General features: G+C 40.9%; 1 protein-coding gene across 2 annotated transcripts; it reads right to left on the reverse strand.

The window, feature by feature from the left end:
• Nucleotides 1-3,602: 3,602 nt before the first annotated feature.
• On the reverse strand, nucleotides 3,603-16,796 carry LOC123514538. 2 transcript variants are annotated; one of them, XM_045272461.1, is made up of 13 exons: nucleotides 16,438-16,796; nucleotides 15,849-16,007; nucleotides 15,176-15,355; nucleotides 14,825-14,922; nucleotides 14,494-14,649; nucleotides 14,224-14,308; nucleotides 13,794-13,899; nucleotides 13,407-13,501; nucleotides 9,607-9,715; nucleotides 6,509-6,580; nucleotides 5,789-5,893; nucleotides 5,362-5,513; nucleotides 3,603-4,669 (listed from the first exon to the last, which is right to left on the reverse strand). In XM_045272461.1, the coding sequence occupies exons 2-13, from the start codon at nucleotides 15,937-15,939 to the stop codon at nucleotides 4,572-4,574; spliced, it is 1,347 nt and encodes a 448-aa protein (XP_045128396.1). In that variant the 5' UTR covers nucleotides 15,940-16,007; nucleotides 16,438-16,796; the 3' UTR covers nucleotides 3,603-4,571. The 2 variants fall into 2 exon arrangements, with proteins under 2 accessions (XP_045128396.1, XP_045128397.1); XM_045272462.1 differs by lacking the exon at nucleotides 16,438-16,796 and having other exon boundaries at nucleotides 15,849-16,120.

Consider the following 16,796-nt stretch of genomic DNA (forward strand, 5'->3'; position numbering starts at 1 on the left):
GCCTGTCTCTAAATACCTTACTTGTCACAAGAGATCATATTTGAAGGAAAACTGTTGACATTTAGGAATCTCTTTCTTTCTGTAGGAACTTCACACATTCACAATACAGTATACATATATATATATATATATATATATATATATATATATATATATATATATATATATATATATATATATATATATATATGCATGTGTGTGTGTGTGTGTGTGTGTGTGTGTGTGTGTAATTCAACTTGGTCGTCTGCTGGTCACCAAGCCAGTCTCTCCCATTACGAAGCGAGCTCAGAGCTCATAGACCAATCTTCGGGTAGGACTGAGACCACAACAGACTCCACACACCGGGAAAGCGAGACCACAACCCCTCGAGTTACATCCCGTACCTATTTACTGCTAGGTGAACAGGGCCCACACATAAAGAGGCTTGCCCATTTGTCTCGCCGCTTCCCAGGACTCAAACCCAGCCCTCTCATCGAGCAGGCTAACCACTACACTACACGGTGTGTATGTGTGTGTGTATTTATTTACCTAGTTGTAGTTTTACAGGGCCTGGGCTTTATGCTCGTGTGGCCCCGTCTCCATATCTACACTTATCCAATCTTACTTTAAATGTATGCACACTCGTTGTAGACACTACTTCTTCATCCAAACTGTTCCACGTCTCAATACATCTCTGCGGGAAACTATATTTTTTAATATCTCTCAGACATCTTCCTTTCTCAGCTTTTTACTATGCGATCTTGTGCTTCAGATGTCATATTCTTCTCTCAGGATCAGTTTCTCATTATCCACTTGGTCCGTTCCGTTGATCAATTTATAAACTTGTATCAGGTCTCCTCTCTCCCTTCTATGTTCCAGGGTTGGTAGATCCATAGCCTTTAGTCTCTCCTCATATGTCATCCCTTCAAATTCTGGAACCATTCTTGTAGCCATTTTTTGTAGCCTCTCCAATTTCCTTATGTGTTTCTTTTTATGAGGGGTCCACACTACTCCTGCATATTCCAATCTGGGTCTTATTATAGTACTTATCAATTTCTTCATCATTTCTTTGTCCATGTAGTGAAATGCTACTCCAATATTCCTTAGCAAATTATATGTTTCTCTAAAAATTCTATCAATATGGCTTACTGGTTGATTGTTTTCTTCCATCGTCACTCCTAAGTCCTTTTCCTTTTTACTTTCTCCAGTTCTACTCCATCTCCCATCTTATAGATTCCCACAGGTCGTCTTTCACTCTTTCCCATTTCCATGACATGGCTTTTGTTCACATTGAATTCCATTTCCACTTCTTACTCCATTCCCAGATCTTATTTAGGTCTTCTTGCAGTATTTCACAATCCTCCTTTTGCTTTATAACTCTGCACAGTTTCGTATCATCCAAAACAGATTTATGTAGCTGTTCACTCCTTCTGGCATGTCGTTAATATAAATGAGGAAAAGTATTGGTGCCAATACTGACCCCTGTGGCACTCCGCTTTCTACTGCTCTCCACTTGGACTTCATATCTTTAACTACCGTCCTTATTTCTCTCCCCCTCAAATAATTTTCTATCCATCTCAATGTGCTTCCTTTTAAGCCACCCTTCTCCTCTAACTTCCACAGTAATCTTGCATGTGGCACTTTGTCAAACGCCTTTTTTAAATCCAAATAAATACAGTCAACCCATCCTCTCTCTCTTGTACTCTATCAACTATTCTAGAATAGAAACTCAATAAATTAGTTACACAAGACCGTCTTTTCTAAAACCAAATTGGCTATTTGATATTAATTTGTTGTCTTCAAGGAACTCGATCCATTGTTTCTTTATTATTCTTTCACACATCTTGCATATTACACTAGTTAGTGATACCGGTCTGTAATTTAAAGGTTCTTCCTTCCTTCCGCTCTTATATATGGGAACCACCTCAGCTCTTTTCCATTCTACTGGTACTGTTCCATTTTCTATTGAGCATTTTATGATGTTGTATATAGGACTTGCTAGTTCTTCCCTACATTCTTTCAGTATTCTGCCTGAGACTTCATCTGGTCCCATTGCCTTCTCTTCATCCAGTTCCTTCATTAACTCTTTTATTTCAAGCTTGGTTACTTTAATCTCTTTCATATAGATTGTCTCTCTATTACCCTGTGGCCTCTCAAATTTGGATTCCTTAGTAAAGACCTCCTGGAATTTTTTATTTAATAGTTCTGCCATACTTTTGGGTCTTCCACCATCCCGTTCTCTCCTTTTAACCTTTCTATTGTTTCTTTTTGCCTAATTTTTCCATTTATGAATCTATAGAACAATTTTGGTTGCTCCTTACATTTTTCGACAATGTCTTTTCAAGTTCTTTTCCTCTTCCTTCCTCACCTTAACATATTCATTTCTTGCTGCCTTGAAGTTTTCCTTATTTGCTGGATTCTATTTCTCCTCCACCTTTTCCATGCTCCATCTCTTTTCTCCTTTGCCTAGCACACCTTGCATTAAACCAATCTTTCTTTCCTTCTTCTTTAGGTCTATATTTTGGGACATATTCCTGACTCCTGTTTTGTATATTTCCAAAAATAAGTTATATTTGTCTTGCATTGTCTCTGAGTTTTCCATCTCCTCCCAGTCTACGTTTTAAAATAGTTCTTGAGATTCTCAATATCAGCCTTTCTGTAATTTAATCGGTCTCCTTTGTATGAATCGTCTCTATCTTCCTTTCCCTCTTCTATATCTATTTCTAATATTGCATGGTCACTCTTTCCCAATGGGCACTTATATCTTATATCATCATTCATTTGTATACCCCTTGTAAAAACTAGGTCCAATCTCGCCGGCTCATCGTTTCCTCTGAATCTTGTGCATTCCTTTACTCTCTGGTCCATCATATTGTCTATCATTAGGTTCAAGAATCTTTCTCCCCAGGCTTCTTCCCCCATACCACTTTCATAATTTTCCCAGTCCACTTCTTTACAGTTGAAATCTCCTACTAATATCACTTTTCTCCTTTCTTTAACGATTCTCGTTAGACTCCTTATTGTGTCATCTATCATGTCTTTATATTCTTGATTGGTCCATGAATTTGTTTTTGGTGGCACATATGTTACAATGATTGTTATCTCTTTTTTATTAATATGCATCTTAATATACAATACTTCTGCTTTTCCTTCCCCACATTCCATTTCATTTATCACTGTGTGTATGTGTGTGTGTTTCACTGTTTGATCTGCTGCAGTCTCTGACGAGACAGCCAGACGTTACCCTACGGAACGAGCTCAGAGCTCATTATTTCCGATCTTCGGATAGGCCTGAGACCAGGCACACACCACACACCGGGACAACAAGGTCACAACTCCTCGATTTACATCCCGTACCTACTCACTGCTAGGTGAACAGGGGCTACACGTGAAAGGAGACACACCCAAATATCTCCACCCGGCCGGGGAATCAAACCCCGGTCCTCTGGCTTGTGAAGCCAGCATTCTTAACCACTGAGCTACCGGGCCGTGTGTGTGTGTGTGTGTGTGTGTTTACCTAGTTGTAGTTTTACAAGGCCTGGGCTTTATGCTCATGTGGCCCTGTCTCCATATCTACACTTTTCCAATTTTTCTTTAAAACTATGCACACTCGTTGTTGACTACACTTCCTCACTCAAACTGTTCCAAGTCTCAACATATCTTTGCAGGAAACTATATTTTTTAACATCTTTCAGACATCTTCCCTTCCTCAGTGTGTGTGTGTGTGTGTGTGTGTGACCTTTGTTAATGTAGTGTCTTTTCCACTCTATTAAGGGCTTCATACACTATGGAATTCCATTTACAGTAACACAAGAAAGATAATTAGCTACCACAGCAGTAACAAAATACCCACTTTGGAAACAAGATGCAGAAACCAATTTGCTAACAAAAGCTTTCATAACTCAATGGAATTCTCTCTTTACATATAATAGTGATTTAAAACAATACCAAATGCTTAAATGAAAAAATAAAGACAAATATGTAACAGTGGACCAGTCTTTATAAAGTATGATAAGTGTTATGCGATCCAACTGAGATCATCATTGCAAGATGCATTTGAACAGTTCTCCAACAAGACAAAGATGTAAAACAAAAAATAAAGGATAATCAATGGCAACTTCTTAAAGGCAATGGAAGCAACACTGTTTTCTGAGAGGGCAGAGAAATATCACATGTAATTAAGTTGGGTAGTGGAACTGAGGAAAAAAGTAGAAACCATAATTTTCCAGTGTTGATTTTATGTGAATCTTGAGGTAAGATGTCAAATAAAGATTATTTGAAAGAAAGTAGGACAGAAATTCTTTCACTAAGTACAATAATTATGTATATATAAAACAACCTATCACTATTTGTAAATTCTAAAAATTTCCTATAAAGGAATTGCCATTCAAAAGGGCAGTAGCAAATCAGCCCAGCAGTTGAGAAACCTAATGACTGCAAATTTATGCTCAATATTCCACAACAAAGTCAAAAATCTCCACACCAGTTTTCATCTGACACCACCTTTACAGGGTGCCATGGATTTCTTTGAGAATGAACTCACTGAAAGTAATCTTACCTTTTTCTTGAAAGAACAGTTGCCAATCAATGTTTTAATAGGTAACTTCCTTTGTAGTTCCTTTACATATCTTACAGAATGGAGAGTCAGATCGGGTAGCAAGAAGGCAGAAAATGACGAGAAATACCAGAACTGTAAGAAGAAAACTCCCCTTTAGTGACAGATCATCACCATAATGTAGTGATTCCAGCAAGGACATGCTGAAAGAATACTAGACAACTTTGGCTTCATTGGAAATGGCTAAGCACTATTTACCCCACTCATTAGCCTCTGTCATTGTAGTCAAGTAGCTCTGTCATCAGTTTTGAAAACCACAGGCCTCTAATATAGAATCAGCAAGGGCAATGAAAATTGGGATTAAAAAAGAAGGCCCGCAGTGGTGCCAGTTTAATAGCATTACTCCACTACTGTTAAAGACTAGATTGTTGATCGATTAACTTGCATGTATAGCATCAATATTTCTGTTGACTGGAGCCACCTTTATTTTGTAATTTGTTCATTTCAAGTGAGGAAAGGAAATAAAGATTGAAGGAAGGTGAATACCATTACTCAGATTATGTCTTTCTAGAATCTTAAAGGAAAGTAAATCTCTTACATGTGGGAAAAGAACAAAAAGGAGAGAAGGGGTTCCCAACATCCACAATTTGTCTCTTTTTCTCACCTCTTATGATGCAGAGGAAGTACAATGCCATTATGTATTTTTCAACTCTGTGACAGTGGCCATAACCAAACTATTCCTCCACTGCCAAAACAAGCAAACAGATTTAAATTGAGGAAACATCTTATTTTACTACAGTATCACATGAAAGATTGCATTGGATTACCTGTTGATACTGGCAAGGTGATGTTCAGGAAATTTTCCCACTCCTGATGGGAATCATAGGTATCACTTCCCACACACTTGAAGCTTTTTGGTAGCTCCTCCCATGTGAAGTTTTTGCAGATGATCTTATGCTCAGAATCTACTCCTGAACGTCTGTAAGATAATTTAATAATGCTTTTATAACTGAAACTAAGGAATCTACACAAGTAAGGTAACTAAAATCAGCAAAGGGCTATAGTTTTCATGGAAAGGTGAGGTAAAAGATTTTTCACTTTTCATTTTGATGCTATTTTTTTCTCTGATATTATGTAGGTAAAAACAATAGATAATTAAAGATCCACATATGCACACACACACACACAAACACACACACACACACACACACACACACACACACACACACACACAGCAAGATACAATATACATACATGGCATAAGTGTCGCACTGGTAGGTTATTTGATTCCAATCATTATAGGTGAGTACTCCATGGTCAGGCACCTGAGGTGGATCACCACACTTGGGTGGATCACACCTGCAAGCACAGCATTCTGTTGAGTCTGTTGTTGACAACACTCTTACGAGCAAACTGATAATAAATCTGCTTTGGATGCACATAGTAACAACATTAAACATGTTTTGTGACCACAAACCACAACCATACAAAAATACTGGATGCATAATTGAAATACGTTAAACCAGTAAAATGATTCTTATTCAAAAACTTAGATAGATCCTTCAATTTAAGTCAGTATTGTGAAAGAAGTTACAGAAACTAGTCAGCAAAAAAAAAGTTACTGAAAAGTGCAATTTCTCATCATACACAGAGAATATGCATCTTTGATGCATGGACATTATAGCATTTTGCAATAACAACTTTGTTTTATTTATCCTTCCCTCAGTACTGGGAATCATATATGATTACCAAATAAAAGAGTAGTAATGTAATGTATACTAGAAAAATACAAATGAATAAAGATGGAAATATCCAATAAGCCTTTGCATGAACATTTTTCTCATGGTCTTCTATCCATTTTTTTATTTTCATTTTATATACTTGTCTACTTATTCATCATTACTTATTATTTATTTACCTATTATATATTTTTTTTGCATAAACACGTCAACAAATTGGATCATAAAGCCTTACTTGATTGGTGATGTCACCAGGGTCCAGTCCTTATTTTTACATTGATAAATGGATTTCTTGTCTGTTAGAATCCTGGAAAAAAAAATAATAATTCTTGTAAATTGGAGTAAGTGAGCAGGAAGATGAGGTGCATGGGTGGGAGCTAGTGGAATCTTTTCTACCACTGCCACTCAAGTTTCAGAGAGAGAGAGAGAGAGAGAGCAAACCCTAATCTAACCTAACCTTACCTTACCTAATTTTAACCAAAAATATAGTATATAGCGAAACATTGGCTTAACGCTATTCACTCGCATGCCGCAGCCGCCACCTATATACAATATATATAGCAGGGTGATGCTTAGTAACTACCGGTATGACGAGCTCTCATTAGACGTTCTATAGTCGCACGTTCGTGCTCGGTTTTGCCGTGATACGTCATTTGAATAACTACCACTCATTAGACGTCCGAGCCATGACACTTGATTTATAAACACCACAAATTCCCACAGAACCTACAATGCCCTACTTACGTATACAGCAACAAAAATGAAGACAGAAAACGAGTGAATAATGGCCGAGCGCACGAAAGAAATTCATAAACGTGAAGTACAGCTACTAGCTAGTACAGTATAATATTACCACATATACAGTTGCCAGTCGTAAACTCCTTGCCAATCTTGGCCCATATATTTTCCAGTAGCAATAACTCGTAGATCCACATCAGGTGAAGGCTTCAAGTTCCCTTTGATTGGTTAAACTCCCAGTACCTAGTCAAATTATGGGCTACTGACAAGGACCGACAGTAAACATTAACCGTAATGGAAGATCATATTATGCCAGGTTGACACTTACGACGGTACGACGTGTACGACCATAGTTAGACGCGTGAGACCTGAGGTCTCACGCTTCTAACCACTAGTCGTACCAAGGTCTAACAAAGGTCTCGCCAAAACTGGTACGACGTCGTACGTCGTAACAGTTCGCACCAAGTTTTCTAAAATTTTAGAAAACTTAGTGCGCCCCCGTGCGATAGTAAGACGTCTCACCATGTAACATGAAGTCTTACTAGTCTCACGCGTCGTACCACAGGTCTCACGCATCTTGGCAAAAGTCCAACTAGTCTTACCAATTTTGAATTTGGTTAGACTCGTGCGACTTTGCCAAGACGCGTGAGACCTGTGGTATGACGCGTTAGACCTGTGGTACGACGCGTGAGACCTATGGTACGACGCGTGAGAGTTGTGGCAAGCCTCTGGAATCCTCCCGGTGAAGCTCCGCCAGCAGATTGTCATAGTCGCCGAATACTTCTCTTCTTAAAAGCCACTGGGAGGCGGTGGCATAGTGGATACGGTGGTGAGCGTGGGATCGGGCACAAGTCCACGCGTAGGTTCGAATCTCACCACGTACAGCCTTAAAACACTTTGCTATTTGTCGAGTGGTTTAGTTACCTACATATCACCATGATGCCCAGGTTCTACGTGGTTACACTCAAGATGAGCTTGGGACGTCATAGTAAAAAATAAATAAAATAAAATAAATAAATGAAAAAAAAGCTGTAGTGTGACCCCAGCATTTGAAGCCTTTAATTTTATATTCAAAATATTAATCATTTGGGATTAATATGGTATGCGGCCCTATAAGGTTGCGATTTTTCTTAATGTGGCCCTACCGCTGAAAAGTTTGCCCACCCTGGGCTGAGTTTCTTAAGAGGGTTCCGGAACGCCCCGGAAACCCGAGCCGCCCGGAGCGCGCTCTTCAACGCTTTTGGGCGCCTCCCGCTGCGTGGGGGCTCATGTAAACAAACCTGTGCGGGCATCTTATTAAGGGGCTATCACACTGGCCTATGATACGCGGAACGCGGGCCATGGTTCTTGGTACGAAACCAGGAACACTATCACACACAAGCTGCCCGTGTTCTTGTTATGCTAGGCAAACGGCCCACCGACCAAGACAAAGCCTAATCAAAATAAACCAGAACAAAACCATGCCGCTTATACCTCAGCCTGTGCTTTGTCCAGGAACTGTATTTGCACTTCCTCTTGTTGAAGAAAAGTAAGTAAAAAAAAAAAAAACTAGAGAAAAGCTGAGACGTGCGCGATGGCAACTTTACAGTCAGAGGTGGTTGCCATGAGCCCAAACTATCGACATTATATATATATATATATATATATATATATATATATATATATATATATATATATATATATATATATATATATATATATATATATATATTACCTTTATAAATTGATGAAATATTATTTAAAATTCCAATATGAAAAATTTAGTCATTCTTTTTAGTTCAAATGAAAAGTTTTTATTACATATATCATGTTTACTTTTCCATTGGGTTGCATACGGAGAACCGGGATGGATATGAAGCCATCCCAACTTGGTTCCGCTAATCCCGGGCAAGTTCCCGCTATCTAGAGCGGATGTTCCTGGTTCCGCGTATCATAGGCCAGTGTGATAGGGCCTTTAGACGAAATGGCTCACGCACTGTCTCCTCCTGAATTAAATCGTTTACAGCTCGCTGTTCTTCTCGACGAGTTTCTTGCTGGAGAGGAAGAATTGCAAGCTGCTATAATGATAGCCCAAGGAAACAAGAACTTGAATGAAATTACCCTAGAAGAGCAAGAAAGACATCAAGAACCAACTAGAGTTGAGGGATATGTGGAGCAAGTCGTTCCATTCTATAGTAACCATGAGTTCAAAGCACACTTCAGGGGATGGCACTTGTAGCTATCTACTTGGACAGCCATCTTTGTTGACATTGTGACGTCACAGCCACAGAGCGCTCCACCTCGCAAGCTTGGGTGGCTCTAAACTTCTAAAGGTTCCGGACTGGCAGCCCGGGCAGCCCAACCCGCGTTTCTTAGGGGTCCGGGCGACCCGGGGCGTTCCGGAACCCTCTAAGAAACTCAGCCCTGTTGGCATAGAGAGTTCGCGGTGTGTGCGCGTGTGATTGCTGGCTGAGCCATCGTCAGAATGATGTAGTTACGTATACGTAAGTCGTAAGCCGGTATAGGAGTAGGACTGTGAAAGCGAGTGTACCATAAATGCCCAATTTGAGATAATGGGAGGGCTATTTTCAATAATCATGTAGTAGTAATGCTTACCTGTAAAGAATTTTGCAGCTGTATACAATTTTTGTTCCTTCCTCCTTTGTGCCATTCCAGACACGTTTGGTGTTTATTGGATTAGGTGGACTCTTATAACACCTTTTATCTGTAAACAGAGACGGGAAGATCGGGTTAAGGCTGTCACTTTGACAAACAACTAATCTTAGAGAGGACTGAAGAAAAATAGACACTACCTCCACATCCAACTCACTTTCAAAGTTTAAAGTTTCAAGTCTAATAAAGCTTCATACATGTTTTTGAAAACTCAAACTTTGCCTGGATCACACAACGGCAGTGTTTCTGCCTGCATGTTCTATTCATATCTTTGCACATTTTTGTCACACACACACACACACACACACACACACACACACACACACACACGGCCCGGTAGCTCAGTGGTTAGAGCGCTGGCTTCACAAGCCAGAGGACCGGGGTTCGATTCCCCGGCAGGATGGAGATATTTGGGTGTGTCTCCTTTCACGTGTAGCCCCTGTTCACCTAGCAGTGAGTAGGTACGGGATTTAAATCGAGAAGTTGTGACCTTGTTGTCCCGGTGTGTGGTGTGTGCCTGGTCTCAGGCCTATCCGAAGATCGGAAATAATGAGCTCTGAGCTCGTTCCGTAGGGTAACGTCTGGCTGTCTCGTCAGAGACTGCAGCAGATCAAACAGTGAATCACACACACACACACACACACACACACACACACACACCGCGTAGTGCAGTGGTTAGCACGCTCGACTCACAATCGAGAGGGCCGGGTTCGAGTCCCGGTAAGCGGCGAGGCAAATGGGCAAGCCTCTTAATGTGTGGCCCCTGTTCACCTAGCCGAGTTACGGGATGTAACTCGAAAGACTGTGGCCTCGCTTTCCCGGTGTGTGTGTTGTGTTGATGTGGTCTCAGTCCTACCCGAAGATGGGTCTATGAGCTCTGAGCTCGCTCCGTAATGGGGAAGACTGGCTGGGTGACCAGCAGACGACCGAGGAGGAGGAGGTGAATTACACACACACACATACACACACACACACTCACTATCTACTACTATTACACACCGCGTAATGTAGTGGTTAGCACGCTCGACTCACAATCGAAAGGGCCGGGTTCGAGTCCCGGCGCGCCGAGCCAAATGGGCAAGCCTCTTAATGTGGCCCCTGTTCACCTACCAGTAAATTGGTACGGGATGTAACTCGAGAGGTTGTGGCCTCGCTTTCCCGGTGTGTGGAGTGTGGTGTGGTCTCAGTCCTACCCGAAGATCGGTCTATGAGCTCTGAGATGGCTCCGTAATGGGGAAGAATGGCTGGGTGACCAGCAGAAGAACGAGATGAATTACACACACACACACACACACACACACTATTTATAATAAACAGATAAGATAAAATGAAATAAATAGATGAGAAAATTAAACTTAATAATACTTCTACTACTACAACTACTAATTAGTATTATACTAATACTATTTCTACCACTTCTACTACTATCACTATCACTACTACTACTACTACTACTACTACTATCAATATTACTACTACTACTACTTCTACTACGACTATCAATATTACTACTACTACTACTACTACTACTACTACTACTACTACTACTACTGCTGCTACTACTACTGCTGCTACTGCTACTGCTACTGCTACTGCTACTACTGCTGCTACTGCTGCTGCTGCTGCTACTGCTACTGCTGCTGTTACTGCTGCTGCTGCTTATTGCTGCTACTGCTGCTGCTATCAGTTCTGCTACTGCTGCTGCTGCTGCTGCTACTGCTATCTGCTGCTACTGCTACTTGCTACTGCTACTGCTATCAGTTCTGCTACTGGTGCTGCTGCTGCTGCTGCTACTGCTATCAGTTCTGCTGCTGCTGCTGCTGCTGCTATCGGTTTTGCTGCTGTTCCTGCTGCTGCTATCAGTTCTGCTGCTGCTGCTGCTACTGCTGCTATGCTGCTGCTGCTGCTGCTGCTGCTGCTACTCAGTACTGCTGCTGCTGCTGCTGCTGCTATCTGCTGCTGCTGCTGCTGCTGCTATCTGCTGCTGCTGCTGCTGCTGCTGTGCTGCTGCTGCTGCTGCTGCTGGTGCTGCTGCTGCTGCTGTTCTGTTGCTGCTGCTGCTGCTGCTGCTGCTGCTGCTGCTGAGTTCTGTTGCTGCTGCTGCTGCTGCTGCTGCTGTTTCTGCTTGCTGCTGCTGCTGCTGCTGCTGCTGCTGCTAGGTTCTGTTACTGCTGCTGCTGCTGCTGCTTCTGTTGCTGCTGCTGCTGCTGCTGCTGGTTCTGTTGCTGCTGCTGCTGCTGCTAGGTTCTGTTGCTGCTGCTGCTGCTGCTGCTGCTGGGTTCTGTTGCTGCTGCTGCTGCTGCTGCTGCTGCTGCTGCTGCTGCTGCTGCTGGTTCTGTTGCTGCTGCTGCTGCTGCTGCTGCTGCTGCTGCTGTTCTGTTACTGCTGCTGCTGCTGCTGCTGCTGCTGCTGCTGCTGTTCTGTTGCTGCTGCTGCTGCTGCTGCTGCTGCTGGTTCTGTTGCTGCTGCTGCTGCTGCTGCTGCTGCTGCTGCTAGGTTCTGTTGCTGCTGCTGCTGCTGCTGCTGCTGCTGTTCTGTTACTGCTGCTGCTGCTGCTGCTGTTCTGCTACTGCTGCTGCTGCTAGGTTCTGTTGCTGCTGCTGCTGCTGCTGCTGGTTCTGTTGCTGCTGCTGCTGCTGCTGCTGCTGCTGGGTTCTGTTACTGCTGCTGCTGCTGCTGCTGTTCTGCTGCTGCTGCTGCTGCTGCTGCTAGCTTCTGTTCTGTGCTGCTGCTGCTGCTGCTGCTAAGTTCTGTTACTGCTGCTGCTGCTGCTGCTGCTAAGTTCTGTTGCTGCTGCTGCTGCTGCTGCTAGGTTCTGTTACTGCTGCTGCTGCTGCTACTAAATTCTGTTGCTACTGCTGCTGCTACTGCTACTGCTACTTCTGTTGCTGCTACTGCTACTGCTGCTGCTGTTCTGTACTACTGCTACTGCTACTGTGTCTGTTACTACTGCTACTACTACTGTGTTCTGTTACTGCTACTGCTACTACTATATTCTATTACTACTACTACTACTACTATATTCTATTACTACTACTACTACTACTATATTCTATTACTACTACTACTACTATATTCTATTACTACTACTACTACTACTATTTCTACTACTTCTACTATTACTACTACTACTACTGGCACCACCACCATCACGACTTTTATAACCAGTTAGACCAAATGACATCAACACTTTAAACATTCAACAATTTGCAGGGAGGGGGTTACACCACAGCACCTCCCAGTTCCAAACCACACCCAGCAACGTGTTGGGCTACACTAAATAGCCAAGGAAACAATGACACATTCAGAAGACAAGTTAGAATTGTTGGGCAACTCACGATTTCTACGTTTTCCGACTAAAGTGATCAGGACCGCCGATACTTCCGTGCTTACACCTCAGCTGACTCGCCGTGACTGATGGTGAAACTGAGTCCGAAGTTCAAAACGCTTCAGTACCCCAATGATTCGCCATGTTTCGAATCATATTTGTGCTAACTATTCCCTCTGGAGTTAATGCGGCGCAGGAAGACAAATCATGAATCTTGTTACCGCTTTATGAATCGATTCTAGTCACTTTGTGCAAATATAGCCTTAACATAATCAGAAAACATCTAAAAAATTAAAGGAATAAATATTGCGTTCACAGGTCACAGAAGAATCCCTTGTTTGCCGTGCTGACCTCCCCTCCCATTATCTCGATCAGCTTCTGGAGGGAGAGCGAAGGATGTGACTGAATGCCTCACCTTCAATACAGACAACGCTGGGGGATGGTGGCGTCCAAGTTAAAGTCTCGTGGACACACTTTGATTTTCCACTGGTCGGTTCGCCTGAATTTGTTCTGAGGATAAGAACAACATCAACGACAACAACAAAAACAACAATTACAATGATGATAATAGTAATAATAATAGCAGTAACAATTGTTTGATGCTTTAATTGAATTAAATTAAATCAAGTGAATTTTTAGTACTTGTAAGCACATTTACATCACGTCATAACAGTAATTATCAGTACCAAGGGATTTTAAGTTATATATATATATATATATATATATATATATATATATATATATATATATATATATATATATATATATATATATATATACAATAATCAAGAGAAAAAAATACCTGTAGCCTGTTTTACAGGTAATTGTGACAGAGGTTCCCGCCACGTTGTTAGTGACTGACGTTTGAGTGTTCTCACCACCGCTAGGATCTACGGGACACACTCTCACTGTCGAAATAGTCATCGTCAGTGTCGCCAACACACCTACTTGCTCGAAGAAATAGTCATTGATCATTATAATTTCTTAGGATTTCACTCTTGTCTACATTTGTGTACAGGTGCATGAAATTATACTTTAGCTAATTTCATGCACTGAACACAATTAATACAGAAATTACGTTTATAATAGATTACTATCTTAGCGTTAGATTTACATACCAGTCTACCGTACCTTTATAATGGATTTTACAAGACAAAATAATAATACCTCCAATATTAATTAGCCTATCAAAACAGCATTGAATATCTAGAGAAAACAATGTGTTATTTTACGTGAGAATTCCTTGGTGAAGTTCTCTACAGAGCCGACCCCGCTCAACATGTTCCCGGCCACCGCCTCCAGCATCACAGTGGAGACCTGGACACACTGTTCGTTAGTTGTATGCCGATAGCAGTCAACATTCATGACTACAATTCTGTTTATAGGTCTGTTCAGTCAAGATTTTTTTTTTTTTTTTTTTTTGCATATTATAATGAAAATGTATCATGAAATAAACAGATAATGCAAGATATCAGACCCGGTGTGTATCTATATTGGCTTGCCTTATCTTTGATGACTGTATTGGTGCCTTTGACGATAAATTCTACATTGAACATGGCTTTGGAGCCGTTAGTGTAGCTGTAGGTAGCAAAGGAGTTGATGTAAGAATGCGTTAAATCCATGTAGTTGTTGAAGGCAACCTTCGCAGTGGCATCCAGCTGTGGGTCCAACACAATGTTTGTTATGCTGATGTTAAATCTCGAGATAGCAGATTCCTGGGAAATGCATCGCATTAATCTAATCACATGCGTCACATTTGTCTCGTAATATATTATGATACAAGTTCAAAACAATATTAAAAAATAAGTTCGTTCTCCACTCCCACTCACTGACCGCTCTGGTAACATTGTCATTGAGCTCTGTCTCATTCCCCGTTGCCATTTCCAGAACGTACTGCTCTGTCACAGCCAGGTCTGACATCACGCCCACCACTTTGGAGAACATGAAAAAAGAAAAAAAAATTATAGAAACTGTGAATACATAATAATAGTAAGGATGATAATAATAACAATAATATAGATATAATAATAATAATAATAATAATAATAATAATAATAATAATAATAATAATAATAACAAACAACAAAAATAACAAAATAATAATAAATTAGTTAGGTAGTTATTTGATAAGAGAGTAAACTATCAAGAAAGTGTACAGGTGAAGTTCGAGAAGTTTAAATTTACCATCATCACACACGCAGGGGGCGAATTCCTCGGCAGTACTGTTATATTCGGCACCGATGTACTCATATTTGGACACAGACGGCGTATCTGTGAAGGCAGCGATGGCCTGCCTGATTTTTTCGTCATTTTCGGAGACACAATAACACTTCCCGTTTTCGTAATTCCCTAATATCATATTTCCTGTAGGAAGAAATTACAAAGATATTGAATTAAGGCTGGCAAGTATTTCATTATCATCCTTGAGCTTAATTGTACGTTGCATCACATCCAAACCTACTACAGCTTTGATGCCACTTCTTTGGTGGAACTCTCATTCGCATATATTGATTTAAATGACCACTTCTTATAATATAGTGATTTGTTGGGTTTGTTGTGCCACTGAAGGAAACAGTAACAAAAGAATGCCGCGTTGAAGTGTATATGATAATTGGAAAATAATCGCCTTGCACTGTACGTAATTCTCCTGTTACTACTACTACTACGACTGCTACTACTACTACTACTACTACTACTACTACTACTACTACTACTACTACGACTACAGGCACTACTACTACTACGACTACAGGCACTACTACTACTACTACTACTACTATCTACTACTATTGAGTTATTGTGTATCTTTTTCCGTAAGTTCCGCCGCGATCACCGGGACGGAAGACACGACGCTTACCAGTCAGCAGAAGGCACAAAATCCAGAGAAGATAGGCATGTGATGACCACTTCCAGCCAGCAGGCCTATATAGCGGCAGCATCTCCAACATGATATACCAACACTTGCTGGAGCTGTGCGATCTCAAGGGACGCCGAGAGAAGCTTGTGGCTGGATACCCTGCAAACAAGATGACGCTGAGGGTGAGGATTGCATAATGACAAGCTGTTGTCGTTGGTCTGGTTTAGGTATGTCATTTAGTCCACCAAGACATATGAATATGAATAAATGTAAACATGAAATATCAATTGTATTTATTTGATGTGGTTCTTTAGTCTTTTTGTTTTTTTTTTTCTAGAAAATAATTCGATTGAAATTGACGAGAAAATTGAATAAAAAAAAAAAAAAAAAAAAAAAAAATATATATATATATATATATATATATATATATATATATATATATATATATATATATATATATATTAAGTTATGACACTGCCCTCACGGGCAAATCTTAATAGTACTTTCTAACTCTCTTGTTTAACTTATGTCTAACACAAAATTTACTGCAGTTTAGCTACTGCTAAACAGTTCATGGTGGTAGCCTTACCTTTCAACAATCCACGGTAAGATTGACAAAGCTACTAGACAGTAGGGATACCGTGCAAACACACGGGGAGACATTCACAGGTTATGATGTGAACATAGTAACAGGATACTAATAAACAAACACAGCTAAGTGCCAAGTGCCAACTGATTCAGAAGCTTTTCTTTAACCAGTTAGTCGTGCCTTTCTCCGTCATGCTCCGCCTTCCTACCGCAATCTTCACCAATCATCTCCCTGAAAGGAGCTCCGGATTGGTGTTTCCATGGCAGGCTACTGTACACACGACAGCTGTTTCTAGGTCTACTGATGATCACACACACACACACACACACACACACTGGCTGGTGATTGTCATCTGGAGG

Source organism: Portunus trituberculatus, chromosome 38 (assembly GCF_017591435.1).
Source record: "Portunus trituberculatus isolate SZX2019 chromosome 38, ASM1759143v1, whole genome shotgun sequence".
Taxonomy (NCBI): Eukaryota; Metazoa; Arthropoda; class Malacostraca; order Decapoda; family Portunidae; genus Portunus; species Portunus trituberculatus.